At 44.8% G+C, this 22,245-nt stretch overlaps 1 protein-coding gene across 1 annotated transcript in view; it reads left to right on the top strand.

Annotated features, from left to right (window-relative positions):
• The window catches only part of LOC306810046 (transmembrane protein 132D-like), a 161,757-nt gene that overhangs the window by 88,044 nt on the left and 51,468 nt on the right, over positions 1–22,245 (top strand). The window contains exon 4 of the mRNA XM_079322106.1: positions 14,081–14,261. Within this exon, the coding sequence (XP_079178232.1) occupies positions 14,081–14,261 (181 nt within the window). The remainder of the gene's footprint in view (positions 1–14,080; positions 14,262–22,245) is intronic.

Raw genomic sequence — 22,245 nt, 5'->3', positions numbered from 1 at the left:
TGCTTTCAGGAGCTACATAATGAGGTGCTCACCTTTCACCTCGAGGTCATAATTTGCAATAAATCCCAGATATTATTATTACTTCTTGAGGTACCTGTAACATCTTGGGTGATTTAAAAACATTCCATGAGAATGTCCCAGGCTGAAATTTGGACAGAGAGCTTGAGCAGTGGGGAAGGACAGGATTGGTGCAGAGTTTGTTAAAACCAGCATCATGTTCTGCATGTTTAGATTTTAACATGTTTTGTTTCCTCTTTTCTCAGAGCAGTGAGAACTGCCTGACTCTCATTTAACAGTTTCTCACTGTGCTGACTCAAATTGAAGCAAGTTGCTCTTTGGGATTGGGAGTGAGAAAGGAGCTGGGTTCTCCCTGGAGGTCAGGCAGCCCAGCCTGTGTCTCCAAACTCATTTCTGTGCTCCTGCAGCTGCTGTCACCTTTGCTAAAACCTCCCTGCTCCACTGTGGGCTCTTCATCATCCCCCTTTTCCCTTCTTTTAGCAATCCACTTTGTCAATATAGCAAAGCAATGTTTATTCACCTGGTAATTTATTTATGTTCATTAAAAATCAACATTATCCAGTGCTGGCTGGATTTACCAAGGGTCAGGGGCTCCAAGGAGGTTCCTGATGATCCATTCTTCCTCTTGGAGAAAATCTTGCTACATGATCTTAGAAATCTCTCTGACAGAAAAGACATCTGGAAAGGAGGGGGGAGGATAATATTAGGTGTAAGTCACCTCAGTTTTATTCAGTTTTCTGCCAGAATCTCTCTGCTCCTCCAAGGGCCCCTCCTGACTCCATCCTGCAGAGATGCATTTGCTGTTTGAAGTGCTGGGTACTTGTAAATTCATAGTTAGTTACCACTGGAGGATAAGGGGGGAGGACAGCCAGGGGAGAGGATTGACATGGTGATGTTCTGTGTGTTCTGTGTGTTCTGTGTGTTTTGTGTCTGGGAATGAGCTCTCTGCAACCATCCCTGCCCATCTCTGCCTTGTGTGTTCCCAGTTTTTGGTGGTGAAATGTCTCTGGACCTGCAGGAGGAGACCTGAGAGACCTCAGTGCCAGGGCAATTATTGCAACTCTCAAAATGTATTCTCAAATAAATAATTCTGGCTGCTGTGCCAGGGTCTCAGACACGTGGGGATCTCTGCTTTATGACTAGCTTGGATTTCCCCTCTTCCTCTCTCCCCTCCCAGAGTCAGAATTGCCTCTGCAGCATTCAGGGTGAGGCTGCAGCTGGCGTGTGTGAAGATCTGCTCTGCTCCCACAGTGGGCTGGATAATTGACAGTAATGCCTGTAAAATCCACAGCTCAGGGGCTGTTGTTTTTGTGTTTTTCCTCCCAAGCCATCCCTCTGAAAAAGAGTTTGATCAATGCCTGAGCACTTCACACTGGTATTAATAAATGCAGAATGTTAAAGAGCCACTTTAGGAATAAATAATCTAATTCGGTTTATAATCCTGTTGTTTAAAAAGAAATAAGAGTAATAATGAAAACAAATTGCCCTTTATTTAAATATTAATCTCTGATGGTAATTGTGGCTGAATAAATATTTCAGCTGCAAAGAGTGGGTGGTGCTGTCAGCCTCTGAAGGCTGTGCTGTGGCTGAGTGCAGTGTCCTGTGCTCTCTGCTGCTCTGGGACTGTCACTGAGCATTAGCAGCAGCTCCCTGATGATGGAGGCTTGGAGAGCAGGGCAAGGACACCACAGCCAGGCTGGGCCTGCTGCAGTCACATCACAATGATAGATGATACAGATAGGGATGGATAAAACCAGCAGCATTCACAGCACTGGGGCTTTGTGTTGCCCAGGATGCAGAGCACAGCTAAAAACCCACTGCTGTAGTTTTAGGGGAGCTGGAGCTCTCACTTTGTGCTTCTCACCTAATCTAGTTGCAGCAGAGGCACCACTGAGCTTTTCTTATTTAAGCAGGACTTGGATCTCTGCTCATATGAAAAACTGCATTAGCAGCTACTGCTTTCATTTTTCTTCATTTCTCTTTCCCTCTGAACCTTGTGGTTCATATCAGCATCACTGAACCTTCTCTTTCTGTGGGTGTATTTTCTGAGAGAGATGAGAAGGGCAAAGGAGCATCCTGTTTGCCCCATGGGACACTTTAATTGCTGGTTTGCACTCCCCAGGACTGATGGAGATGGCACTTTGTGGTCCCCATGGGAGACGTGTCTGCTCTGCAGCCACTCCCTGCTCAGTGCTCTTCATTTCTCTTCCTTACACAAATAGCTTAAAGTTGTTTCTGCTTCATCTTCCCTCCACTTAATTCATCTGCCCACTTCTCACATTCATGTAAAAACTTTGGCACCAATCCTTGGCTGTTTCATGTTTCAGATTATTTTGCTCCTGAGCGTTGGAAAAGTCTGCACCAGGAATTCAGATGTGATTTTGTTGCTTCTTGTTTTACATCTCCACAAATCCTGCAGAACACAATGTTTCTTTCATGAACAAAGAGTAAGAGTTCTAAATTATTAAACACAGAAATAGGAGATAGAGACATATTTTGTAGCACTTTTCTTTTGGAATTGTCAAAAGTTTGATTCATTCATGTTATTACTTGTTTCTACCATGAAAAGAGTTATTCCTTTACCTTCCTTTTGGAGTTACTGCTGTTCTCTGTGTGTCCTGGGATGCTTGGATATAGTAAATAATCACTGGGGGAAGGTCAGGAAGCCCTGAAATGAGGGGAATGTCCAGCCTGGATCCTCTGAATTTGCTGTTTAGGAATGGGGCACTCAGGGGTTCCCAGTCTCCCACACAGGCATCACTCCTTCCCTTCTGCTTCCAACAATTCCATAACTCTTAACCTCTACTCTTCTCTCTAATTTTGTTGAGATTGGTCTAATATACTGGAGGAAATCAGATGGACTGATTGCATAATTCTCTCTTTATTAAGGAGCTTGAAAAAAGAAAGACAAAACCCACATCAGCGTGTTACAGCCATCCATTTCCATGCAAGAATGATTTCTATCTACTTTTAGACTTTCCCAGATACTGTGTTTGCCATTTCTTTCTGAGACTCTTCCACTGTCCTTTTGCTTTGAATTTGCTCTATATTTCCTGTTGTTTCTAATTATACCCTCCTGCCTACCTGCTCTAGCAATTTTCTCTGCTTGACACTTAAATCCTTGAAATATTTGTGGAAAGTTAGCACTTTCTGGTTCTTCTGCCTTTTAAGCCTCACCTACTGATTTTTTTTTTTTTTTTTCCCAGAAAATCACCAACCTACCTTCTGCTGTGCTTGATGTTCCTTCAAGTGCTGCACTCTCTGGAAATCTGGCAGGTTGTTTCCCCCACCGTTGTTGTAAAAATCCCTGCCCATTTCCTGCAGTGCTTGTGGCTGTTGTTTGTACCTTGTCCTGCTGTGCAGTGACAGCAGAACTAAAGTCAAGCAGCTTGAGCAAAGCAAGAGGCAAACCATGCCTAAAAACCCCTTTGTATTCCCAGACTGCAGAGAGAATTCTGGCAGTGCTTTTAATTCTTCACCTCCTTTGGTTGCTTTCCATACCCAGAGCAGCTGCCTCTTGGATTTCTGCACACAGATTCCAAGAGCTCTGCTAGTCAGGAGGTTTGGAGTAAGTTCCCCATCCAAATTTTCCATTTGGCTTGCTTGCAGCAGATATTTTAACCACACACATTTTGGTGATTTGGTGTCTCAATACTGGAGGATTTTCTCTGCAGTGAAAGAAGAGCAGTGTGTGTATTTGCACAGCTTCCATGTCAGCCTTGCAATACTCTCTGCAGTTGTTTGCCATATCCAAAATGGAAATTACTCTTTTGGTAAAAACAGCAGCATGGTCAGACTAATAACCAGAAGAGTGGAGGAGACAGAAGAGCAGCCATGGCATGAAATGCTCCTGGGCACAGGAAATATCCCAGGGCAGGGGCAGGAGCCTGCTGGCAGCTGGGGCAGGCACAGAGCACAGAGCACAGCACAGAGCACAGAGCACAGAGCAAACACACACACAGAGCACAGAGCACAGAGCACACACAGCACAGAGCACACACACACACACACACACAGAGCACACAGCAGAGAGCACACACACACACACACACACACAGCACAGAGCACACACACACACAGAGCACACAGCAGAGAGCACACACACACACACAGCACAGAGCACACACACACACAGAGCACACAGCAGAGAGCACACACACAGCACAGAGCACACAGCAGAGAGCACACACACACACACACACACACAGAGCACAGAGCACAGAGCACACACACACGCACAGCACACACACAGAGCACACACACACACAGAGCACACACACACGCACAGCACACACACAGAGCACACACACACACACACACACACACAGCACACACACACACACAGCACAGCACACACACACAGACACACACACACACAGCACACACACACACACACACACACACAGCACACACACACACACAGCACAGCACACACACACAGACACACACACACACAGCACACACACAGAGCACACACACAGAGCACACACACAGAGCACACACACACACACACACACACACACAGAGCACACACACAGAGCACACACACAGACACACACACACACAGCACACACACAGAGCACACACACAGAGCACACACACAGAGCACACACACACACACACACACACACACAGAGCACACACACAGAGCACACACACAGAGCACACACACACACACACACACACAGAGCACACACACAGAGCACACACACACACAGAGCACACACACACACAGAGCACACACACACACACACACACACACACAGAGCACACACACAGAGCACACACACAGAGCACACACACACACACACACACACAGAGCACACACACAGAGCACACACACAGAGCACACACACACACACACACACACACACAGAGCACACACACAGAGCACACACACAGAGCACACACACACACACACACACACAGAGCACACACACAGAGCACACACACACACAGAGCACACACACACACACACACACACACACAGAGCACACACACAGAGCACACACACACACAGAGCACACACACACACACACACACACACACACACACACACACACACACACACCTGAGCACACACACACACCTGAGCACACACACACACACACACCTGAGCACACACACACACACACACACACAGAGCACACACACAGAGCACACACACACCACACACACACACACAGCACACACACAGAGCACACACACAGAGCACACACACAGAGCACACACACACACACACACACACACAGAGCACACACACAGAGCACACACACACACACACACACACACACACACACACACACACACAGAGCACACACACACACACACACAGCACACACAGAGCACACACACAGAGCACACACACACACACACACACACAGAGCACACACACAGAGCACACACACACACAGAGCACACACACACACACACACACACACACAGAGCACACACACACACACACACAGCACACACAGAGCACACACACAGAGCACACACACCACACACACACCACACACACAGAGCACACACACAGAGCACACACACACACACACACACACACACACACAGAGCACACACACAGAGCACACACACACACACACAGAGCACACACACACAGAGCACACACACACACACAGAGCACACACACAGAGCACACACACAGAGCACACACACACACACAGAGCACACACACAGAGCACACACACAGAGCACAGAGCACGCAGCCTTCCTTGGGTGCACCCCAGCTGATGGATCTGGGCTTTGGAGGCACTTTCAGGGCTCAGTCTGCAGGGCCTGATCTCAGGATTCTGGGGGATTCACTGGTGAACCTGGGCTGGTCTCAGCAGTGCTGCTCTGACAGGGGGAAGATGCACACCCAGCCCTTGCAAAAGAATTATTGATTCTATTGAGCTGGGGGCAGGGAAGAGACACCCTAATTGTTGTAATTATGAATTCAGGAATGTTGGCAATCATTAATGGTTTCAGCAGGTTCATAAATCATTCACATAAGGGGGAGAAGCAGCAAGGGAGGATCAATTTCTGCTCCAGTGACATTTCAGAGCACACACCTAAACCTTGGACTGCTTGAAATACTCACTCTCCTTTGCTTTGCACTCCTACTGCTACTGCCCCAGAGTGTCTTAGCCCAATTAGGAGTCTTTAATGACTTAATTGAATGTAAACTCCCTTTCTTTGCAAGGCTAACATGGGAGCTGTGCAAATACAGACACTGCTCTTCTTTCACTGCAGAGAAAATCCTCCAGGATTGGGACACCAAATCACCAAAAATGTGTGCTTAAAATACCTGCAAGCAAGCCAAATGGATGGGGAACTTACTCCAAACCTCCTGACTAGCAGAGCTCTTGGAATCCGTGTGCAGAAATCCAAGGGGCAGCTGAAAAGCCCCGTTGCTCAGGCTGCCTGCTCAGATCAGTGAATATTCCACAGCCACTTTGGTGGATCTGCAGGAATGGTTTTGTTTACAGCTGTGCTGGGGTGAAGCTGTTTGGCTGCAGCTGGTTGGAGGACACAGGAGTTGGAGGGGATGAAGGAGCTGTTATCAGCCATTGCCTGTCTCCAGAGCTCTGCAGAGTTATTCAGATTTCCCCTGCAAAGGAGGAGCTGCATTCCCATTCTCCCAGCCTGGCACAGGGGCTCCTCTGGCTGCTCCAGCCCCTGGGATAATCAGCTGGAAAAGCCTCCCAGGGAATGGGGTTTAAAATCCATCTCATGACTTTGTGTGCTGGGATTCCTCAGCAGCAAATATTTGCAGTGCTGGCTCTGGAGTTCCTTAGCAGGAAGATCCTGGTCTCATTCCTCACATCAGAGATGTTTGTGCAGAGAAACTCTTCCATTTGCAGGAGCCTCTGATGGTGTCAGCATTGTAATGGGAATTAAACATCTGAAGGTTGTTTTTTTTCCTAAATTGTGCTTTATTTTCACTTTTTCCCCTTGTTAACACAACTGGCTGAACCCTTTACATCTGCCTGTCCTACCTCTAAATTGTGCTTTATTTCCCTTTTTCCCGTTGTTAACACAACTGGCTAATCCCTTTACCCCATAAATTGTGGATTATTTTCCCTATTTTTGCCCATGTTAATACAACCAGCTAATCCCTTTGCACCTGCCTTTCCTACCCATAAATTGTGCTTTATTTTCCCTTTTTCCCCTTGTTAACACAACTGGCTGAACTCTTTACACCTGCCTTTCTACCCATAAATTGTGCTTTATTTTCCCTATTTTTCCCCTTTTTCCCCTTGTTAACACACCCAGCTAATCCCTTTACACCTGCCTCCTACCCCTAAATTGTGGATTTTTTCCCCTATTTTTCCCCTTGTTTACACACCCATCCCCACCTGCCCAGGTGTGCTCTGATCCTCACTGGCTCCTGCAGAAGCTGCCCCAGTTCTCTGTGAGCACCTGTGCCTGCCATTTGAAATTTATATTAAGACATTTGCTAATTTTTGCTCACTTCTGAGTTATTTGGGAAAAGTGCTATCAACAGCTGGAAAATCGTATAGTCAATAATTTTTTTGACAATAGCCAAAAAAAAAATTCAAATAAATAATTCAGCAAATATTTCTCAACCAACACCAGTGGTGTCAAGCTCCAGAGAGATGGATCAATTTTTTTTAAAATAACTCTGTTACATGATTAGCAGACTCATTTCTTGGTGATTTTTCACTTCATACAGTTATTCCCATAGAAAAATGAACTTTTCAGCCTACCCATCCTGAATTTTTAATGGTAAGATGACAATGGATAAAATCAAATTGTAATGTGGTGCAGTGTGCATCCCCTCTTGATCTCTCAATGGTGAATAATGAACTTTGCTGCAGAACTGGGCTCCAGGTTTAGAATTGGGTTTAAATTCCCTCTCTGACCTTAGGAAGGGCTGGGCCCCAAATCTCACTTTCTCCTCTGCAATATTTCACTTTTTATTGTTTGTGTGGCTGGCAGCACCTGGGCAGGTGTGGCACCATCAGGTTGGATTTGAAATTAATGAAATTCCAGCTCTTGGGGGAAACTCAGACATGTTATTTTTAATAATTGCCCAGGTGGGGCTGGGGATCCTGCAGCCCTTGGCTGAGCTCCTGTTCCATGGAAATTCCTCCAGTATTTGATTTTTTTCACCTTAAGTACCATTGTAGGAATAAAATAGTCCATGGAAAGTCTGCAGTTGTTTGCCAGGATTAAAGTTTTCTCCAAAAACAAGGTGAGAAATATCCATGGATTGCACTCCAGCTTGGAAAGCAGAGGGAAAAGCCAATTTGGCTCATTAAAATCAGAAATGTCCCTGCCTGTGAGAGGGCTGGGAGGGCTGTGAGCTGCTGCTTCATGGCAGGGCCAGGAGAAGATGAATTTTCTCAGTTTTTCCCACCTGATCAGGACACCCAGAGTGTTGCTGCTGAGGGATTTGTGTCTAAAACAAACCCTGAGACAAAGAGCCAGGGGAGGGTTGCAGGGCTGGGGGAGGAATGGGAGGTTTGTGTGCACAAACCAGCTCTGGGTCTGCTGGAAAATAAAACCAGAGACAGGGAGGTGGGAGAGGCAGAAACTGCACCAGGAGAAAGGAAGGGGGGCAGTGCTGGGTGTTTGGGGACTCTCATTCAGCCAGGGGGGAAAGGGAAATGTGCAGGGAATTGGGCTAAAAAGGAGGCTGGGACCTCCAAAACATGGAGAGACCCCACAGCAAATGCCCCACGGCCTCTCCCTTTATTCCATATTTATTTATTTATTCTTTAGTATTTCTTATTCCATATTTATTTATTATTTCTTATTTATTTATTTATTCTTTAGTATTTCTTATCCCCTAATTATTTCTTATTTATTTATTTCTTATTTCTTTATGATTTCTTATTCCATATTTATTTCCTATTGATTTATTTATTTTATTCTTTATTTATTTCTTTATTCTTTACTATTTCTTATTCAATAATTATTTCCTATTTATTTATTCTTTATTATTTCTTATTCCATATGTATTTCTTAATTTTTATTTATTTATTATTTATTATTTATTTATTCTTTCTTATTCCGTATTTATTTCTCATTTCTTATTTATTTCTTTAGTTCATTCTCTATTCATTCTTTCTTATTCCCCATTTATTTCTTATTTCTTTATTTATTCCTTATCATTTCTTATTCCATATTTACTTCTTATTTCTTTATTTATTCCTTATCTATTCTTTCTTATGCCACATTTGTTTCTTATTAGAAATATTAGCAGTGCCAGGGGTGCTGCCAGAAGGGCACAGAGCAGGGCTGGCATTGCCAGGAGTGATGTGATCTGTGTCTGTCAGCGTGGGGAGGAATGCAAATGGCAAATTGTCTAAAAACAACCAAACCTCACAAGGGGAAGGATTCTCCCTCCTCAGACCTCAGCTGGGGATATTTCTTAAAGACTAGACAGACAATCTTTTCTTGGTGAAGATAAACTTGAAAGATTATCAGGATTTTCTCCTGACTACTTTAAATACAGATGAAAAAAAAAAAAAAAATATATATATATATACACACACACACACACACACACATATATATATATATATATGTATATGTATATATATGTATAGGTATATGTATAGGTATATATGTATATATATGTATATGTGTGTGTATGTGTATATATATATATATGTATATGTATATATATACACACATAAATATATTCCTTCTGGTACAAGAGATTTTGCAGTGATTTCTCTTAATATCTTCTAGTTTCCTCCTCCTTTTTTCCCCCCACCCAAAATCTGTTTAGGTGTGAAGACAGTTTGGTACTGGGCTGTATGTTCCCAGCAGCGCTGCAAAAATATGGATAAAATCTAATTTAAATAAAAAAACTTTGGCACTGCTGGGGATCTGCTGCTCTAGGGGAGGGTAAATTCAATGTCCTTGTGCTCTAGGGGAGCTCTGGGGTTGGGGAGAGAAGGGAAAAGGGTCCCAAAAATCAAATATTCTGAAGGAAGGGCTGGTTCTCTAGTGATCCTTGGGTTTCCTTTCCTCCTCCCCATTTTTGGGTAGGAAACAAGCACTGGTGCTAGCAGGAGTGATGGCTCAGAATTCCAGAGCAGAGAAGGTTTGTGAAATCCTTCAGTGGAATTGTTTACATTGCAGGGAAAGTACCATGGGAAAAGATTTCTTGTTTTAAACAGCATCTGTATCAGAAATGAGATGTTGGGTTTTTTTAAGTACAGAGCTTTGCTGGCAATTCTTGTGCTTTTCAGGCATTTATCCTACACCTGCTCTGGGCTGATGTTTCCTCCCACACAGGGAAGGAAACCTGGTGGTTTTGTCTGTGTGGCAACACTTTTACCCCAAAAATTCCCTTTTTCCTGCAGTGCCACCTTTCCCCACTTTGTGGTGCATAAATCATCTCATCCCCTCTTTTTATGGCAAAGTCATTTTCAGTTTAATTTTCTCTGCTGTGACACAGGAGTGATGGTTTTCACAACCCCCCCCTGGGCTCAGTGTGCTGCTGCCCCTCTCCCCTCCTGCTGGAAACTTTTCCCATTTTTCCTGGGAGCATTTCTGTCGTTTCTGGGCTCTGCTGCTCCACCTCCTGTGCAGGATTTTGGGCCAGACCCTTGTGGTGCTGGGCAGGTTTGTGGAGGTGCAAGAGAATGAAATTACCTCTCCTCTCCCCCAGGCTCTGTCATTAACTTTCCTCTGATCCACCCATTTGCATATTGATGGTTTTGGGCAGCTCCTGCCATCCCAGCCTGCTGGAGCTGTGGAATTCTGCAGCTTTTGCTGTGAGGACATTGCAGGGATGCTCTGGGGAGCTGCAGGAGGATTCTGGTGTTGGCAGCATCACACAGGGCACAGCTGGCAGCACAGCTGGACAGGTCAGGGGGGATCCTGGTCTGACCCAGGGGCTGCCCTGCATCCCCTCTCCTTCCAGCTGTGCCAGTGGTGTCTCTGAAGAGATGGGGTGTCACAGCAGAGCTGTCAGCATGGCCAAGGCACAGCTCCTCTCAGCCAGCCCCAGGCTGAAGCTGCAGAGATTTTTGGTGTAGAATATTTTGCCTGTGTCAGAAGCAGCAGGTGCAGGATGTGGAGGCAGGAAATTCTCCCCTAGAGACAGCACAGAGCTCCCATTGCTGGCAATTTGTAAGAGCTGCTTGATCTCTCGTTAGGGAATAGCAGGCAGGTGAAGAAACACAGAACAAACCTGTCTGTGCTGTCCTGGCTGGCAGAAGGAAAGACCTGACTGCTCCATTGCAATGAATTTTGGGTTTATTGAGCCATCCTTGTCTCCAGCCTGGGCTGAGATGCTGTAAAGATGTGTGTGCAGGCACAGAGCCCAGCAGGGCTCTGCTCACCAGGAGTTTATTGGCACCACCCTGAGCTCACTGCAGGTTATAGACAGCAACCCCCAGGTGAGGGATCTGACTTTAAATCAGCACCATTCTGAGTTTAAATCAGCACCAATCTGGCTTTAAATCAGCACCAATCTGACTTTAAATCAGCACCAAGAGCTGTTTCACTTCAGCCACCCCCCAGCCCAGCCTGGATTGCTGTTGTGACCCTCTGGTTTGTCCATCCCACACTGTGATGTGATGTGCACCTTCAGGAGGATGGGACTGCATCAAGGAGCAGGGCCTGACTAACCCAGGAGAAATATCCTCATTGTAACAAGCAGCCCTGACCTTAACAGAAAAGCCACAAAGATTTTTATGTGGCTGAGCTCCACCAGTGAATATTATCTGTGCAAATTTCTCTATGTTTTTTAGCTGGATTTTCTGAAAGGTAACTTTCTGCCTTATTTCTGTTTTGAAATTTGAGTTGCTGATTCAGCTTAGGAAGAGTGCAGGCTGGGAAGCAGATCCATGGATTTGCACGTGGCAGGACTGACAGTGATGAGCAAAGGAATTGAACAGAGTGACCTGGTGCTGTCAGTCTGGCTCTGATCATAGGTCATGCAATACTTCCACATTTTTAAGTACATCTGTAGTAGCAGGGATGAGATTCTCACTGATGTTTGTGCTGTGTTCTCTCTTGGAGGTGCTCAGCATTTTTAAGAGGAACTAATTCAAATGATTTCCATCAAAACCACATTTGGTAGCTACTAGCAAGGTGTGGGGATTTTGCTACAAGAAATACTTCATTCAAACACCTGTTTTGAAGGAGAGCCTAAAAACCATTTCTGTGCCTTTGGGGTTGCTGTAGCTGTGCCAGTGGGAGCTGCTGTTCATCAGTGTGCTCCCCTTCTCCCTCCCCATCCTTTCCTTCCTCCCTCTCCTTTGTTTCACTCTGTCTAATCACTGCTTTTCTCCTCATCTCCAGCATGGAAAAGCTGCAGGGCTTTGCCTTTTTTTGGGTGTTGCAAGGTCTGGCAGGTGCCCTCAGTGCCCCCCTGTCCCTGGGACAGCACAGGGAGCATCAGGCACTAATGCAGAGAGAAAAACAGAACCAAGGTTCACTGTGTGAAGATTCAATTAGCTCTTTAAACACAGGAGCTGGGCTGAGCTCACTGCACAAATCAGGCTCTCTGCCAGGGGTTTATAGGCAATGCACTGCCTGTTCTGCTCACACAATTAAGGTAACTGAGATTCAATAGTCACAGCTGCATAAAGCAGCTTCTGATCCCACCTAGGTCAGCATGAAATGAGACTGCATCCAGGGCTGGTTTAGAAACTGTGCTCTGTTTTCTCATGGCATGAAGAAATGAGAAATTGAGCACAATGTGTTCCATTTTGGAAGCAGAGAGGCTGGCTTTAAATTCCATCCAGGAGAGACAGAGCACAGTGCATCCACTGGAATGCAAACCTTGAGGATGATCAGATCAGCCTCTTCAAGAAGAGCACTGGGCAAAGCTCTGAGTGCAGCCAGAACAGTCCCAAACTGGGGCTTTTTGTCATAACTGCTCTTCATGAAAGTGCATCTTTAATTTTAGCACTTTTCCCACATCAGTTGGGACACCTGCTGGGGTTTGGGTGCATTTGGGATCCTCCAATCAGTTGCTGAAATGTTCCTTTTTCCCAGTTGCACTCTGCAGCAGAAATGGCTTGTGACACTCCAGGGCTGTGCCACTCTTCTCTCCTTGAGGACTGAAAGAAATTCTGCTCTTTCCTTCCCCTCCCCACAAACTGAAGCTGGTTCAGCTCTCAGTGCTCCAGGACTAAAAGCACTCCCAGTGTCCCTGGGATTTGTGCCCTGCTATGGAATTCCACATTCCTCTGCAGCTTTCCAGGAAACTGAGTCATTTCTTGTCTCTCTCCAGTGGCCTAAGCAGCTCACCTTGCCAGGACACACAGGGACCCTCACTGCCTTCCCATGCAGATTTGTTTTATAACAAACCTCACAGGAATTGCATCAGCCCCTCTCCAGTCTTTGCATTCTGCTGTATGGGATGCTGTGACACAAAGGTGGGACAAGGAAGGACAGTCCCTAAAGTTTGGGAAGCTGCCCCAGTCTCCCCCAGTGGGGCTTTGCTCCAGGTTTGTAACTCTCACAAGCAGCTCCATTATCTGTAATTCCTGGTTTAGCAAAGGACAACAGGAGCTTCCCACTGACACTCACAGCGAGGCAGCAGCACAGCCAAAAATTAATCCTGACTTTTCCTGTCCTCTACTCCCTGCTGCCCTTGTTCATGGACCCCATCCTGGGCTCTGACCTTCTTCCCTGCCTGTGTTTAACAAACAGACAATGCTCCTGATGCAGTGGTTTTCCTTTCAGGGAGGGATTCCCTTTGGATTTGTTCCTGTGCTGCTTTACCAGGCAGGGAATGCAAAATGTGCTTGTTCAAGGGAGGGCTGGGGGTCAGGCTGGGCTGTGGGTTCAGCCTCTTTTCCCTTTGATCTGGGGTGTTTCTTCCCCCATGAAATGGAGCATGCACAGTGATCCATGTCTCAAAGTGCTGCTGAGCCACTTGAATTGGTGGGAAATACCCTGAAATCTTGAGACAAGTGCAAATGATGAATTCATTATTGAAACCATCATCCCACCAAATCCTCTCTTTGAAGGAGCCTTAATCCAAGGTTTTATTAATATAAAAGCAATTTTATTCCTGGCTTATCAGTGATGTGAATGAACATTTTTCCTTCCTTTGCTGCAGTGTGGAGGGTCCCTCTGAAATCATGCAGATTGATTTTGAAATTGAGGACCTGAGTGACCTGCCTGAGACCCAGCTCATCACCTGGCAGGTGGAATATCCTGGAGACACCACGTCTGACCTGGGAATCTCCAAGATCTACGTCAGCCAGAAGGACCTGGTAGGAGTTCTCCCTTTGGCTATGGTAAGGACTTGCTTGGATTCTGCAGGTTTTTAGTATTTTAGGGCTCCACAGCTCCAGCATGTGGCGGGTGCAAAGGATCAGCTGAGAGGGGAGGGAGGGACAGAAGAAACCCCTTGAGAGGGGAGGGCAGAGCCTCCCTTGGGGGGCAAGCCCTGCTCTTTGCCTGTACACTGAATTTTGGAGGCAGAGGCCGAGTCCCTGCCCTCCCATGGCTCAGAACCCCTCTGGGTGCAGCACAGGGTGTGCTGGGCACTCACTGGGGCTCAGCTCTGACTGCAGCAGGGATGCTCCACACTCCTGAGTGACACCTCCAGATTCTGAGCTCTCCATATCCATTTGAGAGGGGCAAAGGAGAGGAATGGCATGAGCTCTGAGTGACTTCTAATTAGCTGGGGAGCACAGAATGTGCATTTCCTCTTCTCTCCCTCTCCCCTTCCTTTGTTTCTAGGGATGGAGCCCTTGGGTAGGTCTGGCTGTGCCTCATTTCTGTTCTTAGGCAATATTGACACAATATTATTTAGTGCTGAAGGAAAACCAAAAATCAATCTCAGAGCATTTAAAAAAATGTAACCTGGATGTTTGCAAGTTAATGATGCCATTACTGGGGACTGAAGGTGTTTTCTTCACTTGCAGAGTCACAGAAAAGCTGCTCTTGTTTATATTTACCAACTTCCAAACTGCTCAGATGTTGTGATTGTTTATTTCACCAAAAGCTCATTTTCCTCTTGTGGTGGCTGGTGTGTGCCAGAGCTGAAAGTGGGGCTGTGTCACCCTGTGCATGGCTGCTCCTCCTGCTGAGCCCTGCAGCTGTTGGGAGGGAATATTTCACAGAATATTCTGGGCTGGGGCATCAGCTCCAGCTCTGCTGTCAGCTGGGCCCTGGGCTGTTGAGGGTCAGATTTAGGTAATCTGAGATGTTGGGGTTTCTCTTTTCTCCATACATCATTGGGAAGATAAAAGCTTTTCTTCCCCAGTGGAGGCACAAACCCTCAGTTGTGCTCAGGTGATCACAGCCCGTGATTGCTTTATTATCAAGTGATATAGTGGCAAAATGCAGCCAAAGAGAGCAAAAATAGATTCTGCTGGCAGTAGTTCCCAATCAGCTCACTCTCTTAATTTCCATTAAGGATGAGGAAAAGCCCATTTTGAGCAGCACAGAGCTGTGCTCCAGGGGCTCAGGAGATGGCATTTGCAAGGCAGCAGGTGTGGGAGAGGCAAGGCAGAGATAAATCCCTGGGTCAGTCACACCTGGGAATGGCTCAACCTTTCTGCAGGGCCAGGGGGGGAACCCCAGGGTGTCACAAACCTCCAGATCTCTGTCATGCTTCACTTGGTGCTGAGGAAATGATCACTCAGCTGCAGCCCTTTGCAGGAGTCCAACTTTGATTGCTTTGATAATTCAGTTTTCCCTGGAGTCCTTGAAAAGCTGCTAGTAATTTGCAAATTTAAAGTAAAATTAAAAAAATTCTCTTCCATTTAGAAATAAGCACGATGAAAATATTGCGTGATGTAATTTCTCCTCTTGCCAAGGAATGTGCTCTTGTCCTCAGAGCCATCAGACACATTTTGGCTTCTGAGAAGTCCTATTTCTGGCAGTCATATTCAATAATTGTACCCAAACCCTCAACACCAATTTAACATTATTCCTTCTAGATAATTCATTGTTTCATCCTGCTCCTGATGTTCCTTTTAAAACTTTAACAAACATGTTGACAGGAAGTCACTGTTCTACTTGCCATGAGCATGGGAAGCTGTATAAGTAGACCAGGTAAATAAATAAAACCAACTGTGGCAGTAAAAAGGCTATTTATTATAAAGGAAACTTTTTTGTTTGTATTAAAATTATTTCTGATAATTACAGGGCTCAGCATGGCAGTGGCTGTCACTGATGGATTTTATAAATAGCCAGGGTATGAGTGCCTGATAAATACCTGTAGTTGTCACATTTAATTGTTAAATAGTGCTGCTCCTTCTGGGAGCCCAGGGCTACCCCTGGCCCCCTTGGGGGTCTCAAAATCCCCCTGGTGAGGGTCTCAAAAACTCTGAGTGAGACCCTGGTGTCACAGGTGCTGAATTCTAACCCCTGGGGGAAGTTGTCAGCACAAGGAGAATGGAAACAAGCTACCAAAATTAGTGAAGTGTAAATTAGATTGTTAGTACATAGATAAATAGGTTTTTTTGAATGTTTATGATAAGGGACACGTGGCCAAGATGGAGAATTTGGGGGGTGGGCACCTTTTCCTCCTTCTTCTCCATGTCATCCATGCTGGGTGACACGTTGGCACTCTTGGATTGGATGGGGTCAGGGCTGGAACATTTAATAAAATTGTATTGGGAACATTTTGTAAACATGTAATATGTGGCACAAACTATCTAAAATAAGCCCAGGCAGATTCCACCATGGATGCCAGGCTGAGCAGACCCTGCTGGCCAGGCAAAAAGTCCCTGAGATAAAATATAATAAACAATCCCTGGAAAAAGAGAAAACCATCTCCAGCAATCTCTCTTCAGCTGCTTCAGAGAAAACCAGGGTTTGAACCACCTCATGTCCCTCTGGGTGATCTGGGGGCAAAGGAGAAACCCCAGCCTGGAACAGCTCCTGTTCTGGTACAGGCTGCTTGTGCAGGCAGAATTCCCAGTGGGCTGGAATGGGAAATGGGAAATGGAATGGGAAATCCATCCTGGCAGTCTTTTGGGGGAAATCTGTGCTTTTCTGCAGGGTGGATCTGCCCCCTGTGAGGATGTGGATTGATTCAGGGATCTGTTTTTAACTGGGGCCAGCCTGAGTTCTGCCTGGGAAATGCAGGATCTCATCAGCCTCTGTCCTAGTCACATGCAATGAGGAATATTCCTAAAGACTTCCCCTGACAGCTTTATGAAAAAAGAAAGAGATGTCTGGAGAGTAGATAAAAGCTTTTACCTTCCTAATTCATAGCTTTTAAATTGCAATTACAGTACTCGGCAAGTTTTCAAATATTTAATTAAAATGTTACCCAGTGCTGAAAAGGAGCCTTTCTAAATCAAAATGATTAGTGAATCACAGATGAAACCTACTCCTAACAAAGTGAGAAACCTTTGGATCATTGTGATATTGCCAGCAACCATTTTCTTTTCAGAAATATATCCTATTGCTTCCTGAAATTAGACAGGTCAAGGACTTGGAATGTCATAAAACAGAGTTTCCATTCTCCCAGTCATGTCTCAGCTCCCACCAGTTCTGATTTTGAGGCACCTTTCTTGAAAACACCCATCCCCATTTCTCCTGTTGCTCCCAGTTCCATTCTCCTGTGGCTTGACATTATTTTTACATGTCTTTCCTAATTCTGAGCTACCATTTGGGGGCTGGGGGCTTCATTTTTTTTTTCTCTTTCTTTCCTTTTTTTTCTTCTGGGGATTTAAGATTTTGAAATCAGTTGTTTAGGAGCCATGAAAATCTCCCCAAAATGGATTTTAACAAGTGTGTAATTGGATAATTTGACAACTGGTAAGCTGAAGCCCCAGAGATCAGGAATTACACTTCACCACAGAATAGTGGTTCTTCATGTAGAATTAATTCGATTTCCTCTAGATTACAAGTAGTAAGAAGAGTAGTCAATTAAGAGAATTATTGCCTGTCTTTTCCCATCCTTCTTCCAGCCAATTTTCCTTCTTTCTTTCCTTCTTCCAGGAATTTTCAGAATTCCTTTTCCATGTGGGATGTGCTCAGGGACAGTGGGGTGGGCAGTGACCAGGATCACAAGTGGCAGATGTTGAGTGTCACCTCTGGGGCTGATTGTCACATCTGCCTCCTGTGACCTTCAAAGAAAAGATGAGGAAAAAGTGAAACAGGAAATCTCTACAGCTGAGAGTTTGGAATACCTAATGTTGTTTTATAACCAGTGATCTCATTTCTAATTGTGAGGAGAATACAAAAAAAATACCCAACAACATCAAAATGTGGAAAGTGCTCATTTTAAAAAGCCTGACATTTAAAGAGACTAAATTATAGGCATGTAAGGAATGTAAATGTTAAATAAAAAAAGCCTGGTTCTTTTTTATACCACTTACTGGTAGTTCTATCATAAAATAACAGAATCACTACCCTGGAGTGGGATTCTGCAAAATTACTCCCCTGGAGACACAGTAGTTACAGTTCAAAGTGACTTTTTCCTGCAATGCTAAACTTCTATTTCCTGAACCCATCAGCTCCAAACAGAGGGAACATTGATATTGAAACCACTCCACACCTGGCCTGAAAATCAGCCCTGACAATTTGAAAATTACTTGCTGGAATTTCAAATGTTCCAACTGGTAAAACCAAATAATTGTTAAGTTATCTAGAAATATCAGACCCACATGTATTTTCATAAAGAAAGGCAATACACTACAGTGATGAGATTTTTCATTGTAGTTCAGGGTAAAAAATCCAAATTCTGATTGTAATACTTGTGAGGCAAACCAGCTTTGAATTTAAAAATAATTCTCCATTTCAGTGGAACGAAGGTGTGTTGTTTTCACATGTGTATTTTCTCTTTGATCTTAAAAAGACATCAGAAAATGGAGTTAAGTTTCCTTGTCAGAACTGGGTACAGTCTAATATATGTATAGAGCTCCTTGCTGATAAGGTGATAACAGGAACCACTAAAAAAAGTGAAAAGCTTAGACATGAGGGGGGAAAACAAAGCACTTCAACATTTAAAACAGAGAGGTAAAAAGCTGAACATATGTAAAAATATGTAAAATATACACCTAATTTTGTCCTAAACAGGAGCAGGGAAGAACAGATCTGTACTGCAGCTGGAATCCAGGAATCCACAGCTCTCCTTTGGGGACTGGCTTGAGCAGCTGCAGGTTCAGAGCTCTGCTGGAAGAGCTGCTCTGGGATCTGCTGTCTGTGCTGCTGAGCAGTGTCAGCCTCATCCCCACACTGGACAGGCTGAGAAATTTGTTCTAAAAACACCCAGGGCATTGATATGTAGCCACAACAATGCTATGGCATTTAAAACCCAGATTGCAGGTGGGGATTTAATGGTGTAAAAAAAGCATTTGCTGTCTCTGGGAAAGCACCTTGGAGTTTGGCTGTCACAGGTTCTGGGCATGACCAATGACACAAGTTAGAACATGGCAGAGAGAAGCACTGAGAGCAGCACATCTGGGGAGCACATCTGGGTACAGAGCCAGGAGAAGGGACTGCTTTTGGCATTTCTCCTCTCACCTGGCTCTCTCCATGTGCCTGAGTAACTCTGGCACAGCTGAGTTCTGTGCCTGCCCTGTTCCCTTGTGCCAGGACACCCTGGGGGCTGGTTCCTCTCTTCTGAAGCAGGTCTCACTCAAACAACCTTTGTCAAACAGTCTGCATCCCTCCAGCAGGAATTTCACAGAGCCTGAAAATGGGAGAAGAATTTGGATGCTCTGAAACTGAGCCCACTAATTGTCTCACCTCCATACCTGTCCTCCCTCTGCTGGGAAGCTTTCCCAGCCTCCTGCTTGGAGTTTAATTTCATCTTTGTGAGCATCACCTGTGAACCCTCCCTGGTAAACTTTCTGTGCTTTGCAGCACCCCTGACAGAGGAAAGGATGCCCAGCCCTTTCAAAAGTCACTGCTCCCACTGGAAAATGGGTGTTTGTAAAATTCCTTCAGTGATGGTAATTGATGCACAGAAGGGATGTGGGGTGGGAGGAAGGGAAAGGGAAGGGAAGCAGCTGCAGAATATTCTGTTAGCAGGGTGACATTTAGAAATACCTGCAGGTGAACTCTTATCTCCTCTCATTCTTTCCTTTTTATCCTAAATGGATTCAATCAAGAGTTGCTCCATGGACAAACAGCTCCAAGAAGGAATTTAACTTGTTTCCTGTTTTAAAGCTCCTAATGCTCAGCAGCACTGAGGAGCAGTGTGGGTGCTGTGGGGGCTTGGACCAGGCTGGTGACCCTGAGCAGCAGCTTTGCTTTGGGCTGCAGGTATTTGACAAATAACTTCAGATGTCAGCCTGTGAAAAACCCCTGTGGAAAACAAATGCTGGTCCAGCTGCACCTGAAGGGAACATTTTACCTGTCACTGTGCCCTGAAGGCAGTGACAGAAAACTCTGTTAATGGGCTCTGATTGGTTTTATTTAAGGAAAGACTGATCTCTCTGTGGCCAAAGAACAACTTTTCTTCTGCTGTTTCTATTTATTTCTGCCTGATTCTCTTTCCACATCCATTCCCTGCCTCTTGGAGAGAAAAGACAAAGTGAACCTTTCACACCTTGTGTTTGTTGCAGTCCCCACCACTGAGCAAATGGAATTATTTATGGCAGAAGAGGAGCACAGCACTGTGTGCTGCAGTTCTTTGTGATTGCAGAATTACTTGCAGCTGCCCTGTTCACAAGGCATTTGACAAAAGGATTGATTTCCAGAATTGGCTGGAAAGAAATGAAAATAAGCTTTATTAATAAAGGTTTCAGAGAAGAGCTGTGAGTCACAGGCCCATGGAGCTGCTTTTCCTGACCAGCCTCACATCAGCTCCCTCTGGAGCCCCTTGAGACAGAATCATTCCTGTTCCACAAGTGTTCACGTCCCTTCTCCTGCCCTGGTATCAGTGTAGAAAAGATCATCAAGTGTTCTTCAAAATGACTTTAAAGGAGTGAATTGGTGATTTTTCTTCATGTGGGAGTGTCATTTATATTATTTCTTGCTAGAGGCCTTCCACAGGAAAACATGGACCAACCTTCAAAAGTGTCTGCAGGTTTGCTGGCTTATTTACTGTTTCTAGGACTAAACCTGTAGGATTTAATATTTTCCTGAATGTCTGCAAAGCACAAAACCTTTAATGCAACCTTGGCTTGTGAGAGATTTCCTTGTGAGTCACATCTAAAGGGGAAAGGGAGTGTGAGGAGGGGAAAGGGGGCAAGGAAAAAAAAGGCATTTGTCACCTGTTAGTTTAATCCAGGTGTATTTAGAGAAAAGGGAATAAAAAACCTCATCCATCTCTCCACATATGAGTTATGAACTGCCCAATTTCATTGATACAAGCCTGTTTCTATCAGAGCATTAAGAAAGAAGATTGCTTAAGTGTGTCAATTTTGATAAGTCAATTAAAAAAACCCCAAACATGCTGTACAGCAAGTATGGAAATCCCTCATTTGTTTGCTGAAGTCAGGAATTCAGGGGATACCAGCACTGCATTGTTGCCTCACAGAGCCTCAACTGGGAATAATCAGTGTCTCACTCCCCATGACAGTTTTTTGGAAAGCAGCTTGTGACAGACTGTTTAATGAAGCAGAAAGTGGAGTTGGGTTTGCATTATAGAATGCTGAAATGAAATCTCATTCTAAAAGAAAAAAAAAAAACCACCCTAACTTTCTAGCTCCTCTTCTTCAGATGTCTTCATTTAAATGCAAATAGCAGCTTCATCCACAATGAAATAAAAAAAGCCTCTTTTTTTCCCCTGGGAAACAATAATGAGGGTAAATTTAAGTAATTTCATTTTTGTAATAAGATAATCCTTTTCAATGCTCGTAGTAATATTATGATAAAGGCTGATTTTAAAATTATTATTTTTGAATAAGGGAATGTATTTTTGGCTTTTGTAGAAGCAGGAATCCTGAATTCACTGTGACTCTGCCCAGATGCTGCTCCTGGGGTCAGGAAGTTCAAGGGTCTGATCTGGATTCCACTGAGCCCAGGGGGCAGATAATCCATAATATTATCTGCAACTCAATCTTGTTCCACCTACACTTGATTTGGCTGATGAAAATGGTTTGGTACTTGTGGGATTTCCTTGTGGCTTTTGTGCACAAGCAGCTTTCAGGCCTGGGTGCACTTCCCTGATTTATTGACCTCAGAGGTGACAAGCTGATTTCAGCTCTGGCTTGTCCCTCAGCATCCCAGAGACTCTCCCCAGCCTGTGGCCATGTGCAGATTTTGGCTGCTGTGCTGTATTTACCTGGCACTGAAATCCTCTGCCTGGTGTTTTTGATGTCCTGATGAGCATTGATAAACTGATAAACTATAAACTGATAAACT

Source organism: Erithacus rubecula (genome assembly GCF_903797595.1).
Source record: "Erithacus rubecula genome assembly, chromosome: 19".
In the NCBI taxonomy this organism is placed as follows: domain Eukaryota; kingdom Metazoa; phylum Chordata; class Aves; order Passeriformes; family Muscicapidae; genus Erithacus; species Erithacus rubecula.
Note: the sequence above shows the minus strand (reverse complement) of the source record. Positions and strands in the feature narration are given on the sequence as shown.